This window comes from Papio anubis, chromosome 11 (assembly GCF_008728515.1).
Source record: "Papio anubis isolate 15944 chromosome 11, Panubis1.0, whole genome shotgun sequence".
NCBI lineage: Eukaryota > Metazoa > Chordata > Mammalia > Primates > Cercopithecidae > Papio > Papio anubis.
Window position 1 is genome coordinate 794,359 of NC_044986.1, and position 25,384 is coordinate 819,742.

Sequence of the window (25,384 nt, forward strand, 5' to 3'; positions counted from 1 at the left end):
CACAGCCGCCAGGTGTGGCTGCTCCGGGGCCCAGTTCCACAGCCTGGAATCAGAACAGAATGTCAGTCTCCCCCAGCCCCTCCCCATCTGGTCTCCTCCAGCACCTCGCAGTCCCTCTGCCTGGGCAGGGGCATGGCACCTCCTCACCTTCTGCCAGCTCTGGCTCATGAGGGTACCTCCTCCCCGCAACCCTCCCCGAAGCCCTCTGCAGAGCAGCCGGCATGGCCAGGGAGGAGCACATGGGGAAAGGGGCACCAGGGAGCAGACAGGACCTGAGACACCAGAGCAAGGGAAGGAGGGCACCACCGCCCCGAGCCTACAACTTCACAGAGCTCCATGCTCAAGGCTCTGTCCCTCTGGAGGGGCCTCTGCAGCTGCCGTCCATCCCCACAGGCCTGCAGAGCGAAGGGCTTGTCCTGGGCGTGGGATGGCTTTAAATCACCCCCAAGATGAGCCGTGGAAGCACGCTGCTCCTCACAGTGCCGCGGGCTCTGAGGGAAAGAAACGCCAGCAGGGCTTTCTCCACCTCAAGAAAACCAGCTCCAGTTCATTCCGGCCACACTCACATCATGTGTGCAACACGCACCACGTTTCACGTGCTGGGAGCCAGAGGCGGCAGCCCCATCCAGAACGCGGTCTCGGCCTGTCATGGAGAGGTGTGATGGGCGTGCAGGGCGCAGAGTCTGTGTCTCGCTGTGACCCCACAAGCTGCTGGGTGCACATTCCTCACAGGAACCCTACACGCCTCACGGGGGGAGCCACTCTAAGGCCCGGGTTCACCTACATGTCCCCCCACCTCCCAACACTGCCAGGTCTGTGCCCACTTCCAGAAGGGCCACAGACAGGCAGCAGACAGGCCAGAGGTGGCGAGCAGGCCACGTAGAAGGTGCCTCCCAGGTTCCCTGGGCGCCAGGCCTGGCCCAGCCACATCAAGCCCTGGACGCCTGTGACGTGCAGAGGTCATGCCTGGCACCCATCTGGGTGAGGGCGGCGCAGCAGCGACGCCAAGCCCCAGAGGCCGCAGGTGGGCCTCAAGGTGCACGGTGTGGGTGAATGTACCCTCTTCACAGGAGGCCGCCACGCCTGGCTCTTCAGCCCTTCCTGGGCACCACCTAATGTTTTTTGTTTTTAAACTTCCTTTCCTGCTTAAACTGCAGACGTGAGTTTGCCCATCATAACTAGAACCGTGAAGCTGACAAACCCACAAGGGAGGCTTTAAAATCATCTTGCCGGGATCTCCCAGCCACATCATACGCCCCTGAGGACAGGGCCAAGCCATCTGCTCCCCTCCCCAGGACCAACCCCTATTAAGTAAGAACTGTATCTACAGATCCAACACAACCCCCAAAATTCCACCAGGGTTGTGTGTATGTAAATTCCAGCACGGTGGTGTGTGTGTACATTCCAGCAGGGTTGTGTGTATGCATGTGGAAACTGACAAACTAATCCTAAAATTAAAACAGAAATGGAAGGAAACCAGAACAGCCAAAACAATCTTGAATAAAAGACAACAAAGTTGGAACTCTCACTTTCTGATTTCAAAACCCATCTCAATGCTACAATGATCAGGTCTGTGGCACTGGCATAAGGACAGACACATAGAAAATGAAACAGAATCAAGAGTCCAAAAATAAATCTATATATTCATGGTCAATTAACTTCCAACAAGGATGCCAAGACAATTAAATGAGGAAGAACAGTCTTTTCAAAAATGGTACTGAGACAACCAGATATGGACATGCAAAAGAATGAAGACCCCTACCTCACACCAGATACAAAAATTAACTCAAAGTATTTCAAAGACCTACATGCAAGAGCTAAAACTATAAAAGTCTAAAAAGAAAAATTAATGGTAAATTTTTGTGACCTTGATTAGGAAATGGCTTCTGGTTATGATAGCTGAAGCATAAAACTTTAAAAAACTAGCCAGGTGTGGTGATGCAAGTCTGCAGTCCCTGCTATTCCAGAGGCTGGGGTGGGAGGATCACTGGAGCCCAGGAGGTCAAGGTTGCAATGAACCACAATCACACCACTGAACTCCAGCCTGGGCAACAGGGCAAGACCTTGTCTCAAAAAAAAAAAAAAAAGTGCTTTGAAGGACACTATCAAAAGAGTTAAGACAATGCACAGAACAAGATAAAACATTAGTAAATTACGTATTTAATAAGGGTCTAGCATCCAGAACATATAAAGAACCCTTACAACTCAACAATTAAATAAAAAATTAAAAAAATTTTAAAAGCCTGGGCATGGTGGTTCACACCTGTAATCCCAGCACTTTGGGAGGCCAAGGCAGGAGGACTGCTGGAGGCCTATAGTTTGATACCAGACTACAACATAGCAACACCCTGTCTTTACAAACTAAAAATTTTAAAAATTTGTCAAGCATGCTGACACACACCTGTAGTCCCAGCTACATGAGATGCTGTTGCTTGGGAGGTGGGAGGATACTCTGAGCCCAAGAGGAGGCTGCAGTGAGCTATCATCGCACCACTGCACTCCGGCCTGGGCAACAGAGCGAGAACCCACCTCTTAAAAAAAAAAAATTAAAATGTGCCATGGATTTGAATAAGCGTTGCTTCAAAGCAGATCTACAAATACCCAGTAAGCACATGAAAGACACTCAACACGATTACTCATCAGGGAAATGCAATTCAAAGCCACCAGGAGATACCACTGCACACCCACCAGGACGGTTACAGTAAAAGAGATGGACAATCACGAGTACTGTTTTGTGATGTTGAAAGTCTGCAGCCCTCAGACACTGCTCGCAAGAATGAAACATGCTGCAGCTGCTGTGGAAAGAGTCTGGCAGTTCCTCAAAAAGTCAGAATTATCATGTGACCCAGCAACCCCACAAGCAGGTCTACACCCGAGAGAGCGGAATACACATGTTCATACAGCAACTTGCACATGGACACTCATGTCCATCAACTGATGAACGGATACACGAAATGTGATCTCCGCACAATAAACAGCATTCAGTCATGAGAAAGAAGCACAGGCAAGCCCAGAACACACATGCTGGGTAAACAGAGTCCCTGGAACACACGTGCCGAGTAAACGGAGTCCCTGGAACACACGTGCCGAGTAAACGGAGTCCCTGGAACACACGTGCCGAGTAAGCGGAGTCCCTGGAACACACGTGCCGGGTAAGCGGAGTCCCTGGAACACACGTGCCGGGTAAGCGGAGTCCCTGGAACACACGTGCCGAGTGCATGAAGTCCGATGCGAAGGCCACACACTGTTTGATTCCATTTGCGTGAAACATCCAGAACAGGTCAACCCACAGAGACAGAAGTGGCTTCGTGGTGGGGGGAAGGGGGAAAATGAGGGTGTCGTCAAATGGGTACTGGGTTTCTTTCCGAGGTGATAAAAACATTCTGAAATCAGTGATGATGGTCACACAATCTTGTGAATATGATAAAACACTGAACTGTGCAGGTTTTATGGTGCCTGAATTTTGTCCTAATTTAAAGGTAATATCAACAACAATCAACGCAGTCAACACAGGCTTCCCCAAATGATAGGACTAACTCCTCACTGATGGGGCAGCTTTACCACATGTGCCCTTCAGCCAGCAGGGCCGAGGGAATCACTGCTCCGAAGCCACTGACGGCCCCACACGGCGGGCAGGCTTCCTCTGGAGGCGAGCACAGTACCACGTCTATGTGTGATCAAGGACCATGAGGCAGTGAGTGGCCAGCCAGGCAAGCTCAGGGGCCCTCAGGCAGCTGGTTGGGTGGGAGGCAGGGACAGAGAGGGCGTGGGCTGGAGGACGGGGCTGGACCATCACGAGGAGGTTGATGGGTCTGGGAGGGAGGCTCCAGCTGGTTGGGCTCGGCCAGGGTGGGCATCATGAGCAGAGGGCTTCCCCCGGGGGTGTGGAGGGAACAGCAGCTCGCAGAGCCACACACCGTGGCCCCAGAGGCTGCAGTGCACAGCAGGTGCGAAGGGCGGCACTGGTAGGTGCCTGGGGGTCCACCTGGGAATCACCACTGCAGGGCGACTACCAGCTCCAAAAGCCACGTGGAATATGCTGGTCCCACGCTGACCCGAGGAGTTAGGCAAAGGATGTCAAGAAGCTGGTCAACTGCATGGGATGGCGGCGAGGCTAGGCCAGCACTGGGCCCAATGCTGCCAAGGCCACAGCCTCCCTACTGGAGCGTCCCCCGGCTCCAGGGAGGAGGAGGAAGGGCTCCTCCCACAGCGCTCCTCGTCGGCAGCCGCAGCCAGCCTCTCTCCACACCTGGAGCTCTTCCAGCCACAGGAGACCGGACGTGAGGGACAAGTGGACCCCATGCATATGCACCACCCCCCCAGAGGGAGCCTGATGGAGACTCCAGTCTCTACTACACAGGAGCAGGCGTGGACGTGGCTTCAGGAGGCAGAAATACCAACATGTCATGCAGCTGTCAGGGCCTGAGGAGGGAGACTGGACATCAGACGAGGATCATGTGGGATTAGCCATGATGAGCCCCGGAGTGAGCACCCTCTCAGGAGAGCCACGGGCACCAGCAAGCGTGTGCACGCATGCTCAGCGCGTGGGCTGGGGACCCGGAGCAGCTCAGGGAAGTCGCGGCTCTGCGTGGCCCTTGGCACACCCCGTCACATGTGCAGCTGGCAGGAAGGCTATCAGGATGCAGACGCCCCTTCCCTGCTGCCACCTCCAGGTACTCCTCTGGCCTGCCCTGTGGAGCCTCCACCCAGACAGCCAGGCGGCTTTTCCTATCAGTTAAGAAGCCATGGTGGCCACGTTTAGGTTCTACAGCAATTTAATTTTTCATGGGTGAGAATCTTCTCACTTTCAACCGTGAAAATGACCACAGTCCAGGCCCCAGGTCCACTGGGATGACAGGGACTAGAATTCTCACGGCAGGAGGCGGGCGCATGGGATGGACTGAGGGAGCACAGGGCCTCACTTGGCTCTGCCCAGCTTGGCATCACTCCTGCCACAAGCCGTGGCTGCCACACTCTGAACAGGGACCCTGGGTAAGATGCACACGTTAGGCTATGGCCCTGCCCGCCCATGCCCACACGCATTCAAAAGAGAACTAAGGCAAGTACCCTCAGGAGGCCTCACCTCCCTGCAGCCCGAGACACTCGGGCCCCTTTTAACCCAAATATGGTCTGACCCCCCAAAACGACCTCACAACCTGTGGTTACACCCTGAGTCCAACAGACATCAATTCCACAGGCCCCAGGTTCAAACCAGCACTCAATGACCCTCTCCACTTGCAGGCATCGACATCAACTCAGAAAAGAGGCGAGAAGGAAAAACTGACTCAGCCCCACACACAGTGAGTAGCCGAACCAGCGACTCAGAGCGGCCATTTTCTTCCGATTTCTGTGCAGGTCTCCTGTTGGCATTAAGCAGTTGGGGAAACCCCCTCGTGACTCCGCACAGGGGCTCCTCCGCCGCACGGTGATGCTGCATGGGTGTGGCACAGGCCAGGCGCCCGCTTGCTGCAGGAGGGCACTGCTCCAGGAGCCCGCATCTGCCCGGCACTGAGCACTGCGACCCCTGGCCTAACCAGAACACATCCCAGGCTCCATGGGAGTCACAGCGGCCCCGGGCGAGGGTGCCCGAGCCTGGACTCCATGCCTCAGGTGAGACAGTCAGTTGCGGCGGCAACAGACACCAAAGGATACTCCTCTTCAAGGGAAAACCTTCTCCCCAGAAAGCTGGGCCCGTCAGCCTTTAGGCGGAACTGACCAAACCTCCACTCAGACCTTCCAAACGGGTGTCAATGTACAAAAGAAACACACACAAAGGCCACAACATGTGGGTACAATGAGACTCATGAAGAAAACTTTCAGCCAAGAGTGCCATACAGAGTGACCTCTCTACACCCATCAGTAAACACCGTTCTGAGAAGTCACAACCCTAAGTCACTCAGCATCAGGAAGCGCAATGACAGATGTGTCTGTTCCACAAACCCTACAGTCACTGCCTCATCAAATAACTTATCAGCAACCTAAATACAACATCTGCAAGGGCTCCAAAGTTCTAAAATCAAAATCACAGAAAACCAAAAAAAATCCCAAAAATGATAATATAAGTAACCAACGAAATGCAAATTAAATTAGAAGAGACGCCATTTTACACATCTAATAGGTCACATTTTAAAGCCTGACCACACCAAAAGTTGTCAAGGACGTGGAATATCAGGTCCTCTCCGCCAGCCCGGTGGAAGTGTGTGATGAGCATGTGTGTGATGCACACGTGTGTGCCTATGTGCTGTGCATGTATGTGCATTATGTTGTGCATGTGTATGGTGTGCACATATGCACCTGTGTGGTGCATGCTTGTAAATGCATGTGTGTGCATGTGCTGTGCATGCATGTGTATGCATGTTGTGTGTGTGGTGTGCATGCTTGTACATGCACGTGTACATATGTGCTGTGCATGTATGTGTATGCATGCTGTGCGTGTGTATGGTGTGCACATATGCACCTGTGTGGTGCATGCTTGTACATGCATGTGTGTGCCTGTGGTGTGCAAGTGTGTGTTGTGCATGTGTGTACAGAAACTTGGCACACTAGAGAGCAGCTTCCACCAGCCCCAACAGGTGCCCAGAGATCCTGGCCCTGGTCCCCGAGTAGGTGCACGGAGAGGGCTCGCCGCATCAGCCCATGTGACAGCCAAACAGGAAACAGCCTCAGTGTCCACTGTGGGTCTGTGGATGCATTCTGGTGTGTTCATTCGGTGGGCAAATCCCACAGCAGTTAAAATGCAGCAAGACCTCACATGCCTGCAGGACAAAGCCACAGGAGGACACAGTGACAGTCCCCAGAGCGTGCTGTCAAGGAGGACCTATGCGTCTGGCAACCTCACCATGGGGGCCGGGCTGGGCATCTGCACAAAGAAGGGAGCCCGCAGGCTGGGACAGACGCCTGGGGGAAGGCAGCTCCTGCATTTCAGGGGCCGGGCAGCCCCCCGAGACACCAGGGCACAGCAGACCCCAACTGAGGTTCCACCCAAGTGTGGAATTGAACTTTCTCCATGAAAAGCACCAGGCGCCGAGCCAAGGGGAATTCCAGCAGGCGAGGGGCTGTTCATCCTCTTAGAAAAAGGTGAAATGCATGTTTTTCATCTGTGATGCGGATTCCTAATGCAGCTGCTGCCATAAAACGCTGAAATCACCCTCTGGTCTGTCTGTGCAGGCCACACGTGCTGAGGGCAACAAAACACGCTGCCGAGTGTGACAAGGTGTGTCAGTGTCGTGCCTGTCTGGGCCGAGTGTGACAAGGTGTGTCAGTGTCGCGCTCCGTTCACGAAAGGTGACAAGGTGTCAGTGTCGCGGCCTGTCTGGGCCGAGGTGACAAGGTGTGTCAGCAAGTTGTGCCTGTCTGGGCCGAGGTGACAGCGCGTGTCAGTGTTGTGCCTGTCTGGGCCAAGTGTGACAAGGTGTGTCAGTGTTCTGCCCGTCTGGGTCACTCTACATGAAAACTAAACTGAAATTGTCAAGGTTCTCAAAGTTCATAGACCAGTGTTCTCCGTGACGCTGGGATACACTTGAACTCTCTCCCTGATATAACAGAAGCCCCAAGTGTGCGCATTTGAGTTTGTGACCCACGGCTCTCAGGAGGCGAGCCAGGACGGCCCCACTGTCCAGAGGCTCCGGGTCACCCCGTGCACTTTGTGAGCACACACCAATGGCGCCGGGTCCCCTGAGTCACTTCACGCTCCTCATCCTCCCAGCATGGCCACAGCCCAGCCCAAGCCCCCCTTCTTCCCCTTCCGGCCTGGCGACTTATCAGAAGTTCAACAAAAACAGATAGGCCCCGGCAGCCCCACTGGGCCAGCGCCTGTAAAATGGGGTAACCGTACCCAGGGGACAACGGCCTCTCCTATGACATCTTCTCACTGGTCACAGAGAGGGATCAGGAGCCCTCTTCCCCAGCACAGTGAAGAAACAGGGGCCTGAGCACCATCACACATCACCACCCAGCCTGCAGCACCTGGTCCTGCTGCTTGCCACCCACACCACCCACCCCACCATGCCATCTATGCCACCCACACTGACCACGCCAGCCATACCACCTATGTCACCCACGGCAGCCACACCACCCACACTGCCCATGCTACCCACACTAACCACACCAACCATACCACCCACACCAACATGCCACCCACACACCCACGGCTACCAATATCAGTACCAGCCATGCCGCCACACCCGCTACCAATCAATTGCCAGCCATGCCACCCGGTGATCCGCACCAACCACACCAGCCATGCCGCACAATGCCATGCCGCCATACTGCACATGGACCCTTCCCTTCCACCCCATCCATGCAATCCACCATGCTGCCCACATCAATGCCAATCATGCCACCCACACCAACCATGCCGACCACAACACCCATCCCACCCACACCAACCATGCCAACCACAACACCCATGCCACCCACACCAACTATGCCAACCACAACACCCATGCCACCCACATCAATGCAGATCATGCCAACTACAACATCCATGCCACCCACACCAACCATGCCGACCACACAGCTTCCCAGGCAGGCTCAGCTCCCATTTCCCGCCTCTCAGTAACCTGAACAGCTGCCCCTTCCTTATTCTCCAGTTGGCTCTGATCCTCAAGCCCTCAGAACCCAGCCCCGCCACTTGCCCAGGAGCCCATCTGTGGTGTCCACCTGCGCTGTGGACTCTGCGTGCCCTAAGCCACCCTCCAGTCACTGGACAAATCCCTCATCTCCTGCTGGAGCTCAGAGGCCAGGGCAGCTGGTGACCACAGCCACGGAGCCAGGCAGCACAGGACACTAGCCTTGTGCCCTGTGAGCACAACAGGCTAGTGAGGCCCTGAAAGTGACAACAGATATTCCAAATACTTCCTATCTGAATAAATATTTAACCAAGGCTCTGAGGATGTGCCCACCAATCCTCCCTCCCTATCCCACTCCATATTCCACCAAGGCTCTGAGCAGGCGCTCACCAATCCTCCCTCCCTATCCTACTGAATATTCCACCAAGGCTCTGAGAAGCCGCCCACCAATCCTCCCTTCCTATCCTACTCCATATGCCACCAAGGCACTGAGCAGGCACCCACCAGTCCTCCCTCCCTATCCCACTCCGACTTCACCAAGGCTCTGAGGCAACGCCCCATAAACACTCCCGAATGAATGGGAGACAAGGATGCAAGAGGATGCAGCCTCACACAGAAACTCTCCTGGCCCTTGGGCCTGCCCCTCCACCCGCAGACTCAGCACAGCAGAATCAGAGGACACCTGGAGCCCATGTGGGGGGCACCACCAGGCTGGGCCATGTGGGGGGACCACCAGGCTGGTACCACCAGGCTGGGCGGCAAGGCAGGCAGAGCTCTGAACCCCAGGGACTCCCCAGGCAGCACCCAGTTTAATTGTGTGGCCAACTATTCAGAGAAGACCCCTTCTGGCTCTTCTGACGGTCTTGGTCAGTCCTGCCTCTGTCCCCCTGGGTCCTGCCTCTGTCCCCCTGGGTCCTGCCTCTGTCCCCCTGGGTCCTGCCTCTGTCCCCCGGGTCCTGCCTCTGTCCCCCAGCTGCTCAGGTCCATTCCCGCCCCACGTCCCTCCAGCCTGGGCCTCCATCTTCCACCTGAGTATGATGCACACACTGCCCACTGCAGCAGTGAGGGAGGCGCAGCCGTTACAGCAAACAGGAAGTTGCAACAGCTCTGAAAAAACGTAACGGTGATGGAGAAAATTAAAGCAAGCCATATGTCCCCACAAGTCTGTGTGCTACTTGGACAGATGTCGTTCTCAAGAGAACCAGCTCCTCTGAGAGTCCCACCAAATGACCCCACCTGACCCACAGTGGCGAGTCCACTTGGCACTCAGGCGCGTGGCACACACTTGCTGAGCTAGAAGCCTGGTGTCCCCGACCACCTGGAGGGACGCTGCAGGCAGGTGAGGGTGGGTTGGTCTGTCCCCTAACTAAACCACTCTTTGGAAGAAACAAAGCAACAAGCAGTCAACCCAGTTCTCAGCTTCACACTTGCAGGCTCATCCATGTGGTCAGAGCGCCAGGGGTCACAGGAAGGGGCTCCCCCACTCAACTCTGCGTCTAACATTTCACAGTGCCAGCAGGTGGCAACTGACAGCTGCTCAGCAGCCTGAAAGGTAAGCAAGGGAGGGTGCTCAGGGCTAAGGCTCTGCAGCTGCCCAGCAGGCTCGTGCTCTGGGCCTTGGCCCCTCATCTGCTCAGTGGGCTCAGGTAGGAACCTGCGCCAAGCAGCGTGTGGCTACTGAAGCCACTGGCCCAAATGGACCACAGTGCAGCTCCTTCCAGGTGGGTTGCAGAGTCCCCACGACATGGCCCACTGTCACCCAAGGATGGCCAGGTCTGCCCTAGAGAGCCGCACGCCCAGTGACCACCTTGAAGGCCAAACGCCATAGGGGCCAGTTGGTGGCCAAAGAGACAACAGCTAGGTCTGGTAGAACCGCCCCTGTAGTGCCAAGGATCTAAGACAACAGGAGGCAAGGTCAGCGACCATGGCCCCTCAGACCTCCACCATCTTCCATGAGGTCCAGTGGGACCAAATTAGTGTTTCTGTTTGTTTTAATACTGAAATAGCCAGACGCCCCCACCCCCAGCTGTCCTACAGTGGACGTCCTGTGGCCTGCGTGCCCAGACCAGGATGCCGGCTTGGCCACTTGCATTCAGGAGGTTCGTACCATGTGGCTCACAGCCAGGCCCTCTCAGCACATCAAGGGACACAGCGGCAGGTTCATGGAAATGCTCAGCCTGAGGGTGTCGCCTCCCTCCTCACGGGTGCTACTCCAGGCATGGTGAGGTTCACCTTGGAATAACAGCAGTGTCACAGGTTCACAGGTGGCACTAGCTGCAGAACCAACAGAGTTGCTGCTGAGATCCGCACCTGGACTCCCAAAGACCACTGACACCCAGGAGAGAGTGGTCGCTGGAGAGGACAGGGACTACAGGCCAGCGGCCTGAGACAGTCACCCGGAGCAGCCTCACCACATCCCCGAGAGGCTGGAGAAGTGAGTTAACCTGCGGGACCACTCTGACCCTAAACAGTGGCAATGTGGTCTCCTAAGCTCTCTCTGCTCTCCCCCATAAATATTAGTAACTCAAGATTGACCCCATCTTCTACTGCCTGGTTAGTAACTCAAGGCTGACCCCATCCCCTAATGCTTGCTTAGTAACTCGAGGCTGACCCCATCCCCTAATGCCTGGTTAGTAACTCCAGGCTGACCCCATCCCCTAATGCCTGGTTAGTAACTCGAGACTGACTCCGTACTCAAAGGCATAGTGACCGGGTCATCACATCAGTCCTATAACAGAGACACACCATCCCCACCATGCAGACCAGGTGCAGAGGGTGGGGCTGCAGGAGCCCAGGCTGGGCTGAGAGGCCCCGACCCGTGTCACAGAGCCCCACGGAAGCCCGGCTCCCGTCCTGCAGTTGCAGAGCTCCAGGACACACACCTGTCTGCTCCTGCTTCACCTGCACTCACCATGCTCATCACACCTGCCACCTGCCAGGCAAACGGGAGCCTCTTAGCAGGGGCCTCACATCCCACAGGCCCTCCTGGAGGGGTGGGCAGAGGGTAGCCCACCAACACCGTCATCCAGCTGTCAAAGCCATTACTAATGCGGCAAGATAACCATCCTTGTGGGGAATTATTATTTGGAAGCAGGACCAGAAATGAGAGTTAAACCGCAAGATGCCACCACACAGCCATAATTAAAAAGACAAATGCCACCAAGTGCTGGCATGATGCAGAACAGCTAGAGTCCTTCCATACCACTTGACGGGGCATGAATGGGGCAGCAACTATGGGAAGAATTGAGCAGCTCCTGGAAAGACAGCCACAGAGTGACCGCTCGGCCAGCCCTAGAGCAGTTACACCCTCGTCCACATAGGCACGTGTATATTCGTAAACAGCACACCAGCCACAATAGCCCCAATGTCCATCCATGGGCGACTGGAGAAACGAGGTATGCTTCCACACAGGGGACGCTGCTCAGCCATGAAACAGGGCAGATGAGCCCAGACGCAGTGGCTCACACCTGTCATCCCAGTGCTTTGGGAGGCCAAGGTGGGAGGATCACTTGGGGCCAGGAATTTGAGACCAGCCTGGGCAACAGAGCGAGATCCCATCCCTACAAAATATTGTAAAAGCCTGGCGTGGTGGCTGTGCCTGTGGCCCCAGCTAATCAGGAGGCTGAAGCAGGAAGAATGCTTGAGTCCAGGGGTTTGAGGCCTCGGCGAGTGGTGACTGCACCACTGCACTCCAGCCTAAGTGAAAGTAAGATCCTATCTCAAAAAAAAAAAAATGCCAGGTAAACTGTTGATATGCAAAGCATGTCAATACAAATCTTGAAATACTGCATTATGCTAAGTCAAAGAAGTCAGATATATGAAAACAACACATCCTATGGTTCACGATAGGATGTGAACCACAATAGGATATGAACCCTCGGTGCAGGCCAACTGGCGGGACAGAGAGCAATTGTGGCCCAGGGCCAGGAGCAGGGACTGAGGAGGGAAGTGTCTCAAAACTGAGCTGCGGTGATGGTTACACATCGCAAATATTTTCTCAAAGTCAGTGAACCACACACTCACACTGGGTGAACTACATGCTATTCAAATCCCAGGTAAATAACACTGTTAAATGCACAAATACAAAAGCCAACCAGATCTCGGAACCCCCCAGGCCTCGCCCTCTTCGCCGGGTGCGAGGCAGGAGCAGAGCCGACTCCAGGGCCACTGGCAACAGGCAGCAGAGGCCTGGCCTGGCCTTTGGTGATTTCAACATCCCCTCCTCTGGCCCCACCGACCTCCTGAGCATGGCATCTGTGGCTGCAAACACCACCACGGTCCAGGGACTACCGGATCCACAGCTCCTCCAACTCCCTTCCAGCTGCACTGGCCCCATCCCACCCCCACACCCATTTGAGCAGAACCCGAAGGGGAGGCCAAGGCGAGTGGATCACAAGGTCAGGAGTTCGAGACCATCCTGGTCGATATGGTGAAACCCCGTCTCTACTAAAAACACACAAAAAAATTAGCCGGGCGTGGTGGTGCGCGCCTGTAATCCCAGCTACTCAGGGGGCTGAGGCAGGAGAATTGCTTGAACCCGGGAGGCGGAGGTTGCGGTGAGCCGAGATCACGCCATTGCACTCCAGCCAGGGCGACAGAGGGAGACTCCATCTCAAAAAAAAAAGACACCATGGTCCCTGCCCCAGATGCTGCTGCCCAAAGGTCAGCACACCTGAGGGTGACGCCGCAGTCACGGTAAACCACAGTATGACGGGCAGGGAGCTTGGGACTAACTCGGTGGGTCACCAAGAACACGTCACAGGGCTGTCCCTTGAAGGAGGAGAAAAATCCTGCTTGCCCAGGCGAGGCGTCCAGGAGGAACCCCTTGAAAATTGAGCCCCTCAAGCTGAGGCATGAAGGTGTGAAAAACCAAGTCCTGTTCAGGCCACGGGCACTTGGGTGGAGAAGGAGGAGATGGGAGGTCAGCCCAGGGCAACGGCGAGGATGAGGTACCCGGCCTCCCGGGAATCCCAGATGCCAGGCAGGTGGTCAGAGACAGGTGCTCCCTCCCGGTCACAGGGAGCTGGGCCTGGGCTCGCAGAACCTCACACCACCCAGGCAGCCGAGTGCACTGCTCAGCCTGGACCACGCGCCATGGACAGAAGCAAAGGCCAGGCTGTTACCCAGAGACCACGAGAGCGCCCGACGTCAGGAAGAGGATGGAGAGAGCCCCTCTAGGGACACCTGATGGCAGTAATGCCTCACTCGGCCCGAAGGCTGATGGTCCAGAAACCATGTGACAGCTACGCCCTCCCTGGCCATCCTGAGCCACCATGCAAGGTGGGATTCCTACTCCCTGGGCACGGACATGCTGACAGGTGGGGCACGGACAGGCTGACAGGTGAAACACAGCCCAACACCACACGTGCAAGGAGGGGAGGGGCCTGCCCCGCATCCACATGGACCTGGACTGTGGCCTCGCACCTGGCACTGAAGGCGGGATTTCCTCTCCACAGGGACTTGGGCCAAAGTCAAGTCTCTGGTTCTTTAATCTCCTCTGGTTCCTGGAATGAGGACCAGTCATGCAGGACCCCGAGAGGGGAGGACACAGAAAGGAAGGCCGTCTGCGGCAGATGACACAGCCTGCTAACCAGGGCCAGGCCTGGGCTCTGCTGAGCAGGAAACAGAGTCTGCCCCTGCCAGAGTGCAGTCCTGGTGCCCACAGGAACAAAGGCAGGGCCAGGCAAGACCAGCCAGGCAGGCCCAGGCAGAAACGTGAGGGAAAGGCCAGGAAGAACAGTAGCTGGGCAGTCACGTGGGGACAAGGGGACAGGCCAGAGCCCAGAGGGCCCGGGGTCTGCAGTGCACCCAGGAAGAAGGGCAGTTCCGTGCAGGCTACACAGATCTGCAGACCCAGGAGACCCCACACAGAGACACCTGGGACAATTCAGCGTGGGAAAGAGGCGGGGAAGGGGCTGGGGGAAGGGGCCGGGGAAAGCCAGCCGAGGCAGCCCTGCTAAGCCCTCGCCCACCTTCCAAGACACAGAAGGGGCAGCACACCCCCGACACAGCAACCAGCTGATCCCCAGCAACCCCTAAAAAGGAGTCTCAAACTCCTGTCGGAGAGAAGGACCAAGAAGACAACCGGCTTAAGGTCACTGAGACCCACCAGTGGGTCAGCGTTCAAGTAACAGGCTGATCCGGAGGCCATGCTCCTGGAGGTGGGGCTGCTCTCACTCACGACAGGGAAAAACCAGAAGCGGCGTCTTCTGAGCCTGGAGTGGCAGCAGAGTGCCTTCCCGACACTCAGGGCACACGACTGGGAAATCACTTCTGCACCAACAATAAGACCCCCGCGGGCCGGGAGCGCCATCACCCCAGACCCACCCCAGAAGTGGTGCCCAGCCCCAGCCCACCCAGGGTGACTGGTGGCTTCCACATCCTCGGGAGTGTCCTCATCACGTGAGCACGTGGCGTGACACGCTGAAGGCTGCAGGCTCCAGGACGTCCCCAGATGCCTCCGCCACTCACCCCAACACAACAGTGCTGCCGGCCCTGTACACAGGCAGGACCTGGTGGACGCTCCCCCAGAGCCATTTCCACGTCTCCAAATACACCTTTAATGTTAGAGCCTAAAGAGTGGACACAGTGCAGGCGCTATCCACACTCTTGTCACCTCAGTCCGAGCGGAGGCAGCAGCCACGACTGAGGCAGTGGGCCTTCCCAAAAGCCGGTCCTGCAGCCAGCGCTCAGAGCTCCACAGAGCAGGAGGAGCTCGGAAAAGGCCAGATCTGAGCCCACGGCAGCACCAGCCAGACCTGGCAGGGCGGGACTTGGGGCTCCAGAGCCTCTGAGCCCAGTTCCTGGTTCCCCCTGGGCTCTGAGATTCCCAAGTGTCCCAATTAATGGCCCTGAGCAAAGGAAGGCGGAACTCGACAGCCACTTTCAGGTCTGCATGGGGACAGCCTTCCCCTAGGGCCCCCACAAGTATTTCACCGGAGTGCGCTCACATCAGAAGGACCCGCCCAGGAAACAGCGGGGACACCCTGGCAGGGGCAGTGGGGCACAGAGTGGCAGGTGGAGAGATGCCCACCCTCCTCCGCCTGGACCCCATTCCCGGATGGAGGCCACCTCCCTGGAGGCTGTTCCTCTGTGAGCCCCACAGCTCAGAGAGACCTGCCCTCTCCTGCCCCAAGCAGCCCTCTCAGCCACCCCAATCTGGGCAAAGCCTTCCTTCCAAATGCCACTCCAGCCCTGGACAGAGGGGCTCCACATGTGATGCTTCACGCTGGGGCAGGCCCGGGTCTGGATTTCTGTAACTTCTGAATCAGACCCAACAAGTCCACGGAAACACCCCAGTACCGGCCTCTTCCCTGAGAATCAGGCCCCCACCAAGCACAGCCATCCAGGAGCTGCGCGGGGCCCTCTGCCGTGCTCCACCTGCCCCACACCTCCACACAGACAGGCACTCCTCAGTGGCGCTGGCCAGAGCAGGGCTTCTGGGAGCAGTGCGGGCGACAGGGACAGACATGACCACGCCTACGTGCAGACATTCTCACAACACTGCCCGACAGGTCGATCTGGGTGCTTACTTCAATACATGAGGAATCCTTAATATTTCAAACCAAAGAAGTCCCACCCCCACCCCCAACCCGAGTGATCTAAACTCTCTCCTCAGCAACTCTAGAGACTGATAAAAACAGGAAGTAAACGGGGGATGAAAGTTTGTGAGCAGAGAGAACACGGCTGTTCTCAAAGGCTGAATCCGTAACAATCCAAAGAGCACGGCCTGCTGCATCCCAAATGCCAGGGCCGGAGGGAGAAGGGCACACAGAGCTGGGAAACAGAGAACTGCCAGGTTTATTCCAAAAGTCTAAAAATCAAGGACAGACCCGAAATGATGCTGTGTAAGGTGAGTAGGTGTTCAAGACGTGGTTTCCTGAGGTGGCAGAAGTAGCTCCTGTACCCTGTGGCCAGGGCCGGAACCACAGTCGGATTTAACCCTCCCTGCCTGGAGACAGACGATCCTGCCCCTTATAAGCTCTGGCAAACAGGTCATAATTCTCCCAGGGAAAGTGCACTGAGATCTTGAGTCAGAGACAGCAATGCAAAAAAAAAAAAAAAAAAAAGGCTGCTGAGACACCTCCAGCCACGCCCACGGCTGCACAGGGGAAGGGAGGGCACCTGCAGAAGACGCTGAACCAAAGGCCGCCCCCGTCCTCTGTGCCCAGCACACAGGGAGGAAGACAGCTGCCTCCGAAATGAGGACGCCCCAACCTCCTTGAGAGCTGGCACTCTGCTCCGGCTGGAGCAGCAGAGCAGGGCCCCACCTACTGCAGGCTGGCATCCTGGCTGTGCGCTTCTCCCTGGGAGTGGGCACCCACACAGAGGTGGCACTTATGGCCGTGCATCTAGATGAGGTTCCAGGAAGGGAGAAGGGAGGCCAGCCTGAGCCCAGGGGCGCCAACACCAAGAGGTACAGAAACCTCTACCCTAGGACCCTGCTGGTAGGGATGTGACATGGTGCAGCCACCGTGGACTGCCCAACAGGCCCTCGAGGGTTAAATACAAACTCACCACGTCACCCAGCAATGCCATGACTATACACACCCAACAGCACTGAGAACGCATGTTCGCCTAGGGATGTCTGCACAGATGCGCACAGCAGCACTCTTCACCAGAACCGCAAGGTGGGAACGGGCCAGACATCCACAGCTGATGAGCACAGAAACAAAATCCGGTGTATCCACACAATGGAATATTATTCAGCCATAAACATGAATAAAGAGACTCAGCACTGTGTCTCATACCTGTAAGCCCAGCACTTTGGGAGGCCAAGGCCAGGGGATCACTTGAGGCTAGGACTTTGAGACCAGCCTAGGCAGCACAGTGAGACCCCATCTCCTCAAAAAGTAAAAAAAAAATTAGCTGGGCATAGTGGTGCATGCCTGTAGTCCCTATTATTCAGGAGGCTAAGGCAGGAGGATCACTTGAAGCCAGGAGGTCAAGGCTACAGTGAGCTGTGATCACACGACTGTATTCCAGTCTGGGTGACAGAGCAAGACCCTGTCTCTATAATAAGAAAGACAGACGGACAGACGGAAGGAAGGAAGGAAGGAAGGAAGGAAGGAAGGAAGGAAGGAAGGAAGGAAGGAAGGAAGGAAGGAAGGAAGGAAGAAAGGAAGGAAGGCGGGCGGGCGGGCGGGCAGGCAGGCAAGCAAGCAATGAAGGACTGATGCATGCTGCCACATGGACACTTTTAACATATGCTCAGTGAAAGCAGCCAGATCAAAGGGCAGTGTCTGATTCCATGTACGTGAAACGCACGGGACAGGCAAATCCACAGAGATGAAAACTGACTGCAGGGGGTGGGGGAACTGGGGGACATGGGGCTTGGGTGCTAATACAGCTTCTTTTTGAGGTAATAAAAATGTTCTAAAATTGCCTGTGGTGACAGTCGCACACCCTGTGGATATACTGAAAACCAGTGAACTGTACACCTCATATGGGTGAAAGGGCTGGGTGTGACAGCTCACACCTGTGATTCCAACGCTCCCGGAGGCAGAGGTGAGAGCGTTGCTTGAGCCCAGGAGTTTGAGCCCAGTTTGGGCAACACAGCAAGACCCCATCTCTACAAAAAATAAAAATAAAAAAATCAGCTGGGTGTGGTAGCGTGCACCTGTGGTCCCAGCTACTTGGAAGGCTGAGGTGAGAGGATGGCTTCAGATCACTTCAGCCCAGGAGTTCAAGGCTGCAGCGAGCCACCGCACTCCAGCCTGGGCAACAGAATGAGTCCTTGTCTCAAAACTAAAAAGAAAAGGAAAAAGAAATGGGTGAGGGACATGGTGTGTGCATTCTGTCCCAGCACAGTCATTACCAACTGAAACGTCCCTGAAGAAAAAGGAGGATCCACGGAGGGAGCAAAAGTTCAGGCCAGTCACTGCCAGCTGGGCACCACCCGCACCCAGCCCTGGGCCCTGCTGTGCAGGAGTGCTGGGGCGGAGGCCTGGAGAAGGACACGGAGGGGAGACCCCCCCACCCCACTCGAGGGCTGCCATGGAAGAGAGTCAGGATGTCCTGCAGTGGCTGGAGGGAACATGGAGTTCAGAGTTTTCAAGGTGGGAGAGAGGGCAGTACCTTTGATGTTGCCAGGAACCACATGGCAAAGAGGGCAATGCTGATGCTACCAGAGAGAGATGCCAGCCTGCACTGCTGACCATCACCGACTCCACACCCACAGCAGCTCTGCCACCTCCACACTCTTCCAGGGCAAATCAACACCTGCTGACTGCAAGGCCCTCAGGTCCCTGCCAGTGAGCACTTGCCGAGCCCACTCTCACAGCCGTTCTGCAACCCCGGGTCTGGGCAGAGGGACAGGGCTGCCCGGGAGCTGACTAAGCAAAAAGGCAAACCAGCTCAGAACTGACTTAGCTGTGAGCAAGGAGCAGGAAGGGCCGCCAGGCAGATACCCGCCAGTGGGCTGTGCTCTCAGAATCAAGAAGCAGCCTGACCATGCAAGGGTGGGACGCAGTTATGACGCCACAGCTGGCAAGAATCTCACCTCCTCAATTCCCTTCTCATAAAAATGGAAGAAACCAAAAGCCAGAAACCTCACTTGTCAAAAAACCAGCCACATCAAAGCAAAACAATTAAATATGGACCCCGGTCACTTCTTTCCAAGCAAACGAGTAGTGACAGCAGGAGTCCAATTCAGGAATTAAAGACCAGCTGCAGGGCTCACTGAGGGTGGTCTGGCAGTCCATATAATAAGCCTGGGAAAGTCCTAGGCACCCCAGCCACCTGGCCAGAGACAGGGGTGCCCATGACAGTTTGGGAAGGGAGGACTGGGCTGAGGAGGCCTTTTCACAGGTTGACTAGGTCAAAACTATTTCCATAATACTACAAAATGACTCCTCTTTCCATTCTCCTTGTCTCCTAGGGAAGAATGGCCAACACCTGAGGGGGTGCCTGTGCTGTGGGATGATGTCATCGCTCTGCCAGCTAGCGCAGCGAGCTACGTATTCTCATGCAGTCTCAGCTCCCAATATGGGAAGCACTGGTAGTTATAACCAACATAAACAAGAACTCTTTTGGGTCCTCCATAATTTCTAGGAACGTGAGGGATAAGGGCTTGGGGACCGGTACACTGTAAGGCATTTACCGCAACACTGTCTGCTGAGGGTCAGAAGCAACCCCAGTGGGGACAGCCCCGCAGCCCACAGCACAGCCACTCTGGGGCCACAAAGATGGAGTAACGACAAGCAAACAGGAGCTGCCGAGCAAGACTCTGTGTGGATCCCAGGATGCTACACACCACAACTGAAGTTTATGCACACATTAAGTTTTAAGAGGGGTTACCTCTGTACCAGGGACAGTGGCTCACACCTGTAATCCCAGCACTTTGGGAAGCCAAGGCAGGCAGATTGCTTGGGCCCAGGAGTTCGAGACCAGCCTGGACAACATGGCAAAACCTGGTATCTACAAAAATTAGGCATGGCGGCGCACGCCTGTAGTCCCAGCTACTCAGGACACTGAGGTTCACCTGAGTCAGGGAGGTCGAGGCTGCAGTGAGTTATGACTGCACCACTACAGCACTCTAGCCTGGGTGACGGAATGAGACCCTGTCTTAGAAAAAAAAAGGGGGGGGAGGAGGAGGGGCCTTATGAGGGGAGACTTTCAAAACTGCAAAAGCAAAAGCAAACCACCTGTCACTTGTGCACAAAAGGAAAACAGAGTCCGTCACAGGCTGGGACATCTGCTTCAGATTCAAACACCTTCCTCCTCGGAAGCGTGACCAGCTCCAGCTCTAGTCACAGGCGAGCCTGGCTTCCAACACGATGAGACTGGATAAGACAGATTCCTTCACAGCCTGAGCACTGCCTGAAGGGTGTGTTCGTCAGCACGGGACGGGCTGCACAAAGGCAAACAGCATCACGAAGCAGGTCCCCTGAAATCCAGGACAAACCAAGCAACCAAAACCTCCTTCACTCATGAATTCCCTTCCACCAGCCAGGTTTCTGGCCCACAAGTACCACACCCCAAAGCTCCACCAAGGAAGGGGGCCTGGGAATACGAGTGCCTGGCTGGTTTCCACTGAAGGAGGCTGGGTCTGGCCCCCAGGGACTGACCTGCACACATTAAGAAATCTTCGGACACAGACAGATACATTTCCATTCAGCCCTGAAATCACAACGCACCTTTCAGAATTAACCTATGTGCTGTTGACCAAAACAAATGTTCCTTCTAAACATAAACATAATGCAAAATTCCACATAGCCTTTAAGAAAAATGAAAATTCAGAGAAACTATGTTGCTAAACAAAAGTGAATTAAGTTACCCAATTTAATATCAACAGAGATAAATATATGTATACAATTGAAACACAACAAAAATGCTAGAACTCAGAATCAAAGATTACTGGAAAGAATGTCTGCACAGAAAAACTCTTTTCCCATTGAGACTAAAATGCCCCACCATGCTTAATGCTCCTGACATTTCTGAGGCTTTGAAGCCGCAGCTAACGGATCTGAATCATCTGAACAAACCATGCTACAGTGACATGTTACTGGAAAGCCTAGAATAGAACGCCAAATATACAGACACACACCCATGCCAGGCACTTTTGCAGAAAATGATCAAACATAAACCTAGATGAAGTTGTCCATAACAAAGTGTGAGGGAAAGCAGTTCGTCCCCAGCAGGTCAGTATAATACATGGGCACCTGGAAGTTAAAATAAGAAAAACAGAAAAACAGCACCTTTTGTTAATAAAAACCAAACCTAGCCTGTGCATGAACTGAGCTTCATCAAACACTTCACCCATGCTTGCTGCCAGCAAAGACACAAGACCTCCTCCTGAAATGGAAACCACGCGTGCATCAGTGGCACACATCCGTCATAAAGCTGGTGCGGCGCCCCACTGTTCACCTAGGGAGGGAGGGAGGGAGCATCCGTGGCTCCACGGCCTCCATCTGGGCCACTTGGAGCCGCACTCTGCTTTATTTGGGTTGGCAGCACGAGTACCAACAGCAGGGTGGCACCGTGGCTGAAACGCTGAACTAGGTCAGCCTGGCCTGCCTCTGGGGAGCTCCCAGTGCGCCCTGAGCCTCAGCTCCCTGGTCTCTCCAGAGACGGGGGTGCCCCAGGATCCTGGGTGGGACTGAGGCTTGGGTGGGAGGAGCCCTAGAAGGTAAAGGCCATAGGCAATCAGCATCCCCTTTCTGCCCCTAAAGAGCTTCTCAGCATCTTTTTCTTCAATAAATAAAAAATATAAAGTCCTATAGGGCTGTCAACAGACTTCCCTTATTTAAGAACTAAAGAGACACTAAGTGGCAGGGTTAAATGAGGGCACCCTATCCTCTGGCCTTGCAGGGACCGACGGACAGTGAGGCCGGCACCCAGGCATACAGGAGCTGGGGCTGACAGCCAGCGAGGAGGGCCTAGGCTCAGAGGACAGGGACCAGGGGTGGGAGTCAAGGGTTAGGGTTTGGGAAGCAGGCTCAAGGCCCAGGCTTAAAGATCAGGATTCAGGATTCAGGATTCAGGGGCAGGAGCGTTTTGGAGAAAGGGGCCAAGGATGGGATCTAGGAACCAGAGTTAGGGGCAGGGTTCAGAATTAGGTTTGTGGCCTGACTCTGGAACCAGGGTTCCAGGTTCAGGGGTCGAGGACAGGGGTTCAGGGCCATAAGCTGGGGCCTGAGCTTGAAATTCAGGGTTCAGAGTCAGGCTAGATTGGCTTTAGGGGCAAGGACCACAGTATGAAGGCTGGGATTCTTGGGCTAGAATTCAGGGTTTGGGGAACAGGGACAGGAGGCTGGGGCCACAGCCCAGTGTCAGAAGTTCCTGGGTTAGTGTCTGTGGTTATGTTTCAGGGCTGGGGTCCAGGGCTCAGGGACCAGAGACAGAGGTTTGAGAGCAGGTTCTGTAACCAGGGTTCTGCAGTCAGGATTTGTGATTCCAGTGACCATGGATCTGGGGTTCAGGGCCAGGGCTGGGGATGGGCATTCCAGGGCCAGGGTTCTGAGGATTCGGAAATCAGGGCTGGGGCAGGGTTTTGTGTGCACAGACCCGGTTTCTGGGGTTTGGGTTCCAAGGACTGTTAACAGGGGATCTGACAGGGTTTTAATATTGGAGTTTCCAGGTCAGGATTTGGAAACAGGAGTTCAGAGGCAGGGTCCCAGGGTCAACGGTCAGCTGCTGGAGGATGGGGTTCGGGGTTCAGGGCCCAGGTCTTCAGGTCTCGGGCTTGGGGATCAAGGGGTCTGGGCTCCCAGACTTGGGAATCAGGACAAGAGTCTGGGGTCCTGGGTACAAGGATCAGAGTCTGAGGCCTCGAGGTCTGGAGGTTCAAGGTCCAGGGTCCAGGGCTTGGAGTTCGGGACCCCGGGGTCAGGGTCGGGGGTCCCGGGCTCTGGGTCGGGGCCTGCCGCCGGCGCGGGGCACTTACGTCGTCGAAGAGCGAGCCCACGTTGGCCGTGACCAGCAGCACCGCGGTGCCCGGAGCGGCCGCCTTCCCCGCCATGGTGCCCGGGCGGCGCGGGCGCAGGGCTGGGCGGCGGCGGCGGCCGCTTCCTCCGGGACCGGCCGGCCGGGGTCTTCGCGGGGCCGCGGGGCGTCAGCTGCGCCGGGGGGCGGCCCCGGGGCGCATCGCGGGCTCGGCGGGTCGGCCGGGCCTGGCCGGGGCTCCGGCCTCGCGCTCACTCGCTCGCTCGCTGCTCCGCGGCCCCGCGCCCGTCGCTCGCCGCCGCGCCTCACAGTGGCCCGCGCGCAGCCATTAGATCCGCTGGGAAAGTTCCCGCAGCCGCCGCCGACTCAGGCTGAGGGCAAGTCCCGCCCCTCGGAGCCGAGCCCAGGGCGGGGCCTGCGCGAGGCGGAGCCTGACTCGGGGTGGAGCCGGGCCTGGGGCGGGGCCCGTGCGGGGTGGAGCTAGGCCCGGGGCGGGGGCTATGCGAGGGGGCGGAGCCTCGGGGGGCGGGGCCTCAGCTGGGCTTAAGTCTGAACAGAGTGGGGCGGGGCCTGTGGGAGGGGCGTGGCCTGTGCGGAACTTGGGGCCCTCGTGGAGGCGGGGCCTGTCTCGGGGCGGGGCCTACGCGGGGGGGCTCCTGTGTCCGGCGGCCTGGTACTGGCCGCTCCTCCACTGCGCTCCTGTCAGTCAGGCCCGCAAGAACGCCGCGCCCCCGCTCCGCCCCCCGCACCGCGGCTGCGCACAGACTCCGCCCTTCGCACTTCTAGGACGTCACGGTCCTGCTCCGGCCGCACCTCTTAAAGGGGCCGTGTGTTCCCGGCGCCGGCGGCGGGTGCGCGCTCTTGCGGTTCCCGGGGGACCGTCCCGCCCCCACGAGTGCGCGGCCGCAGTGGTCCAGCCGCGTACCGGGCGTGCCGGGGAGGGAAGCCCACCGGGGCGGCGGCACTCGCACCTGCAGGGGCCAGGCCACGTGCGCACGGCTCTCCCCGCAGACGGAGCCTGGATTGTGCAGCTTCCCGGCGCGTCCACCCGGCTCCCGAGCCGCGACTTCACTCACGAGGAGCGGCTGCGGCCCAGAGAAGACAGAGGGGAGGCGGCGTCAGGCCGGGAGTCCGCGGGGCGCACCCTGACGTCCCGGAGGCCAGGCTGGTCTCAGCGCGGGGCGTGCGGGGAACCCTCGCAGGGACGAAGGGGGCTCGGCGGGGAGAGGGGCTGGTGAGGGCCCAGGAGCGTAGAGCACGGAGGGACAGCCGGCTCGGCGCGGGGCCCGGGGCAGCGATGCTGATCCTGGCCGCCGGAGGTGCCAGGGCACGGGCTGGACCCTGGGTCTGAGGCCGCGAGGACACCGCTGCCCTGAACAGGACAAGCTTGTAGACGGAGGAGGAGAACCACATTTTTCATCTTAAGCTTCTAGTAACTACATTTTTTAAAGGTAACAAGTAATAGCCAAAATTAACAATACGTTTTACTTAACGCAATAGATAAATACATCATTCAGCATGTAACCAGTATTTAACAACCACAGTGAGATTCCTTCCCAGGAAGGCTTTGCACGGGCACCTGCCTCTTGGCAGCAGCTCACAAGGCCGCTTCCACTGATCTGCAGCCCTGTGTGGCCAGTGGCCACCATGCGGAGCAGGCACTCCAGAGGGTTTTGTGGACACAGATTTAGGGGTGGCCAGGGCCTGGCAATGGGCTCTAGCGAGGCAGTCTCCAGCTTCTGAGTAAACCGCCAAGGCAATGCCCAGTGACATCAAAAGGGGCTTGTTCTGTTCTAGGATGACACCCGCTGCCAGGGCAGCGTGAGAGGGAAGGTGCTGCAGGCTCGGGCCTCAGGCCTGCGCAGAGGCGGCATCACCAGCTTGTGTTAATACCTCCAGGGTTCCTCCTTACAGCCACACTGAGCCTGACTCCAGCAAAATCCATTTGATGTATAAACCAGTGTCTACTTTATTCAGTAGTTGCCTGCTACAGACTGAATTCTGCCACACACACACCTCCCCCAAGTTTATGGGTTGAAGCCCGAACCCCCAGTGTGACTGTATTTGGAGGTGGGCTAGCGCGGGTAACTAATGTTAAGTCTCGCAACAAGGCTGGTGTTTAACAGACAGAGCTCAGTGCTCTCCCCACTCTTACATGTGCAAAAGAAGCAGCAGTGTGAGTGAACAGTGGGAAGTTTCACCCCAACCAGCCACAAACCCCGCACCAGAAACCCAACGCTGTTGGAACTTGATCTTGAACTTCCAGCCTGCAGAACTGTAAGAAGTAAAAGTCTTGTTTCAGCCTCCCAGGCTGTGATATTTCACTACAGCAGCCGAAGCTGACTGACGTAGTGTCTTATTTTTCTTTTTAACAAAATCAGCACATGCCAAGGGTACCCTTAGTAGAAACCAAATGTGGGGGTGTCACT

General features: G+C 56.4%; 1 protein-coding gene across 1 annotated transcript in view; it reads right to left on the bottom strand.

Annotated features, from left to right (window-relative positions):
• The window catches only part of INPP5A (inositol polyphosphate-5-phosphatase A), a 242,946-nt gene extending 219,605 nt beyond the window's left edge, over positions 1 to 23,341 (bottom strand). Inside the window, exon 1 of the mRNA XM_017944467.2 lies at positions 22,957 to 23,341. Coding sequence (XP_017799956.1) covers positions 22,957 to 23,031 — 75 coding nt within the window. The 5' untranslated portion in view covers positions 23,032 to 23,341. The remainder of the gene's footprint in view (positions 1 to 22,956) is intronic.
• Between the last annotated feature and the right edge of the window lie 2,043 nt (positions 23,342 to 25,384).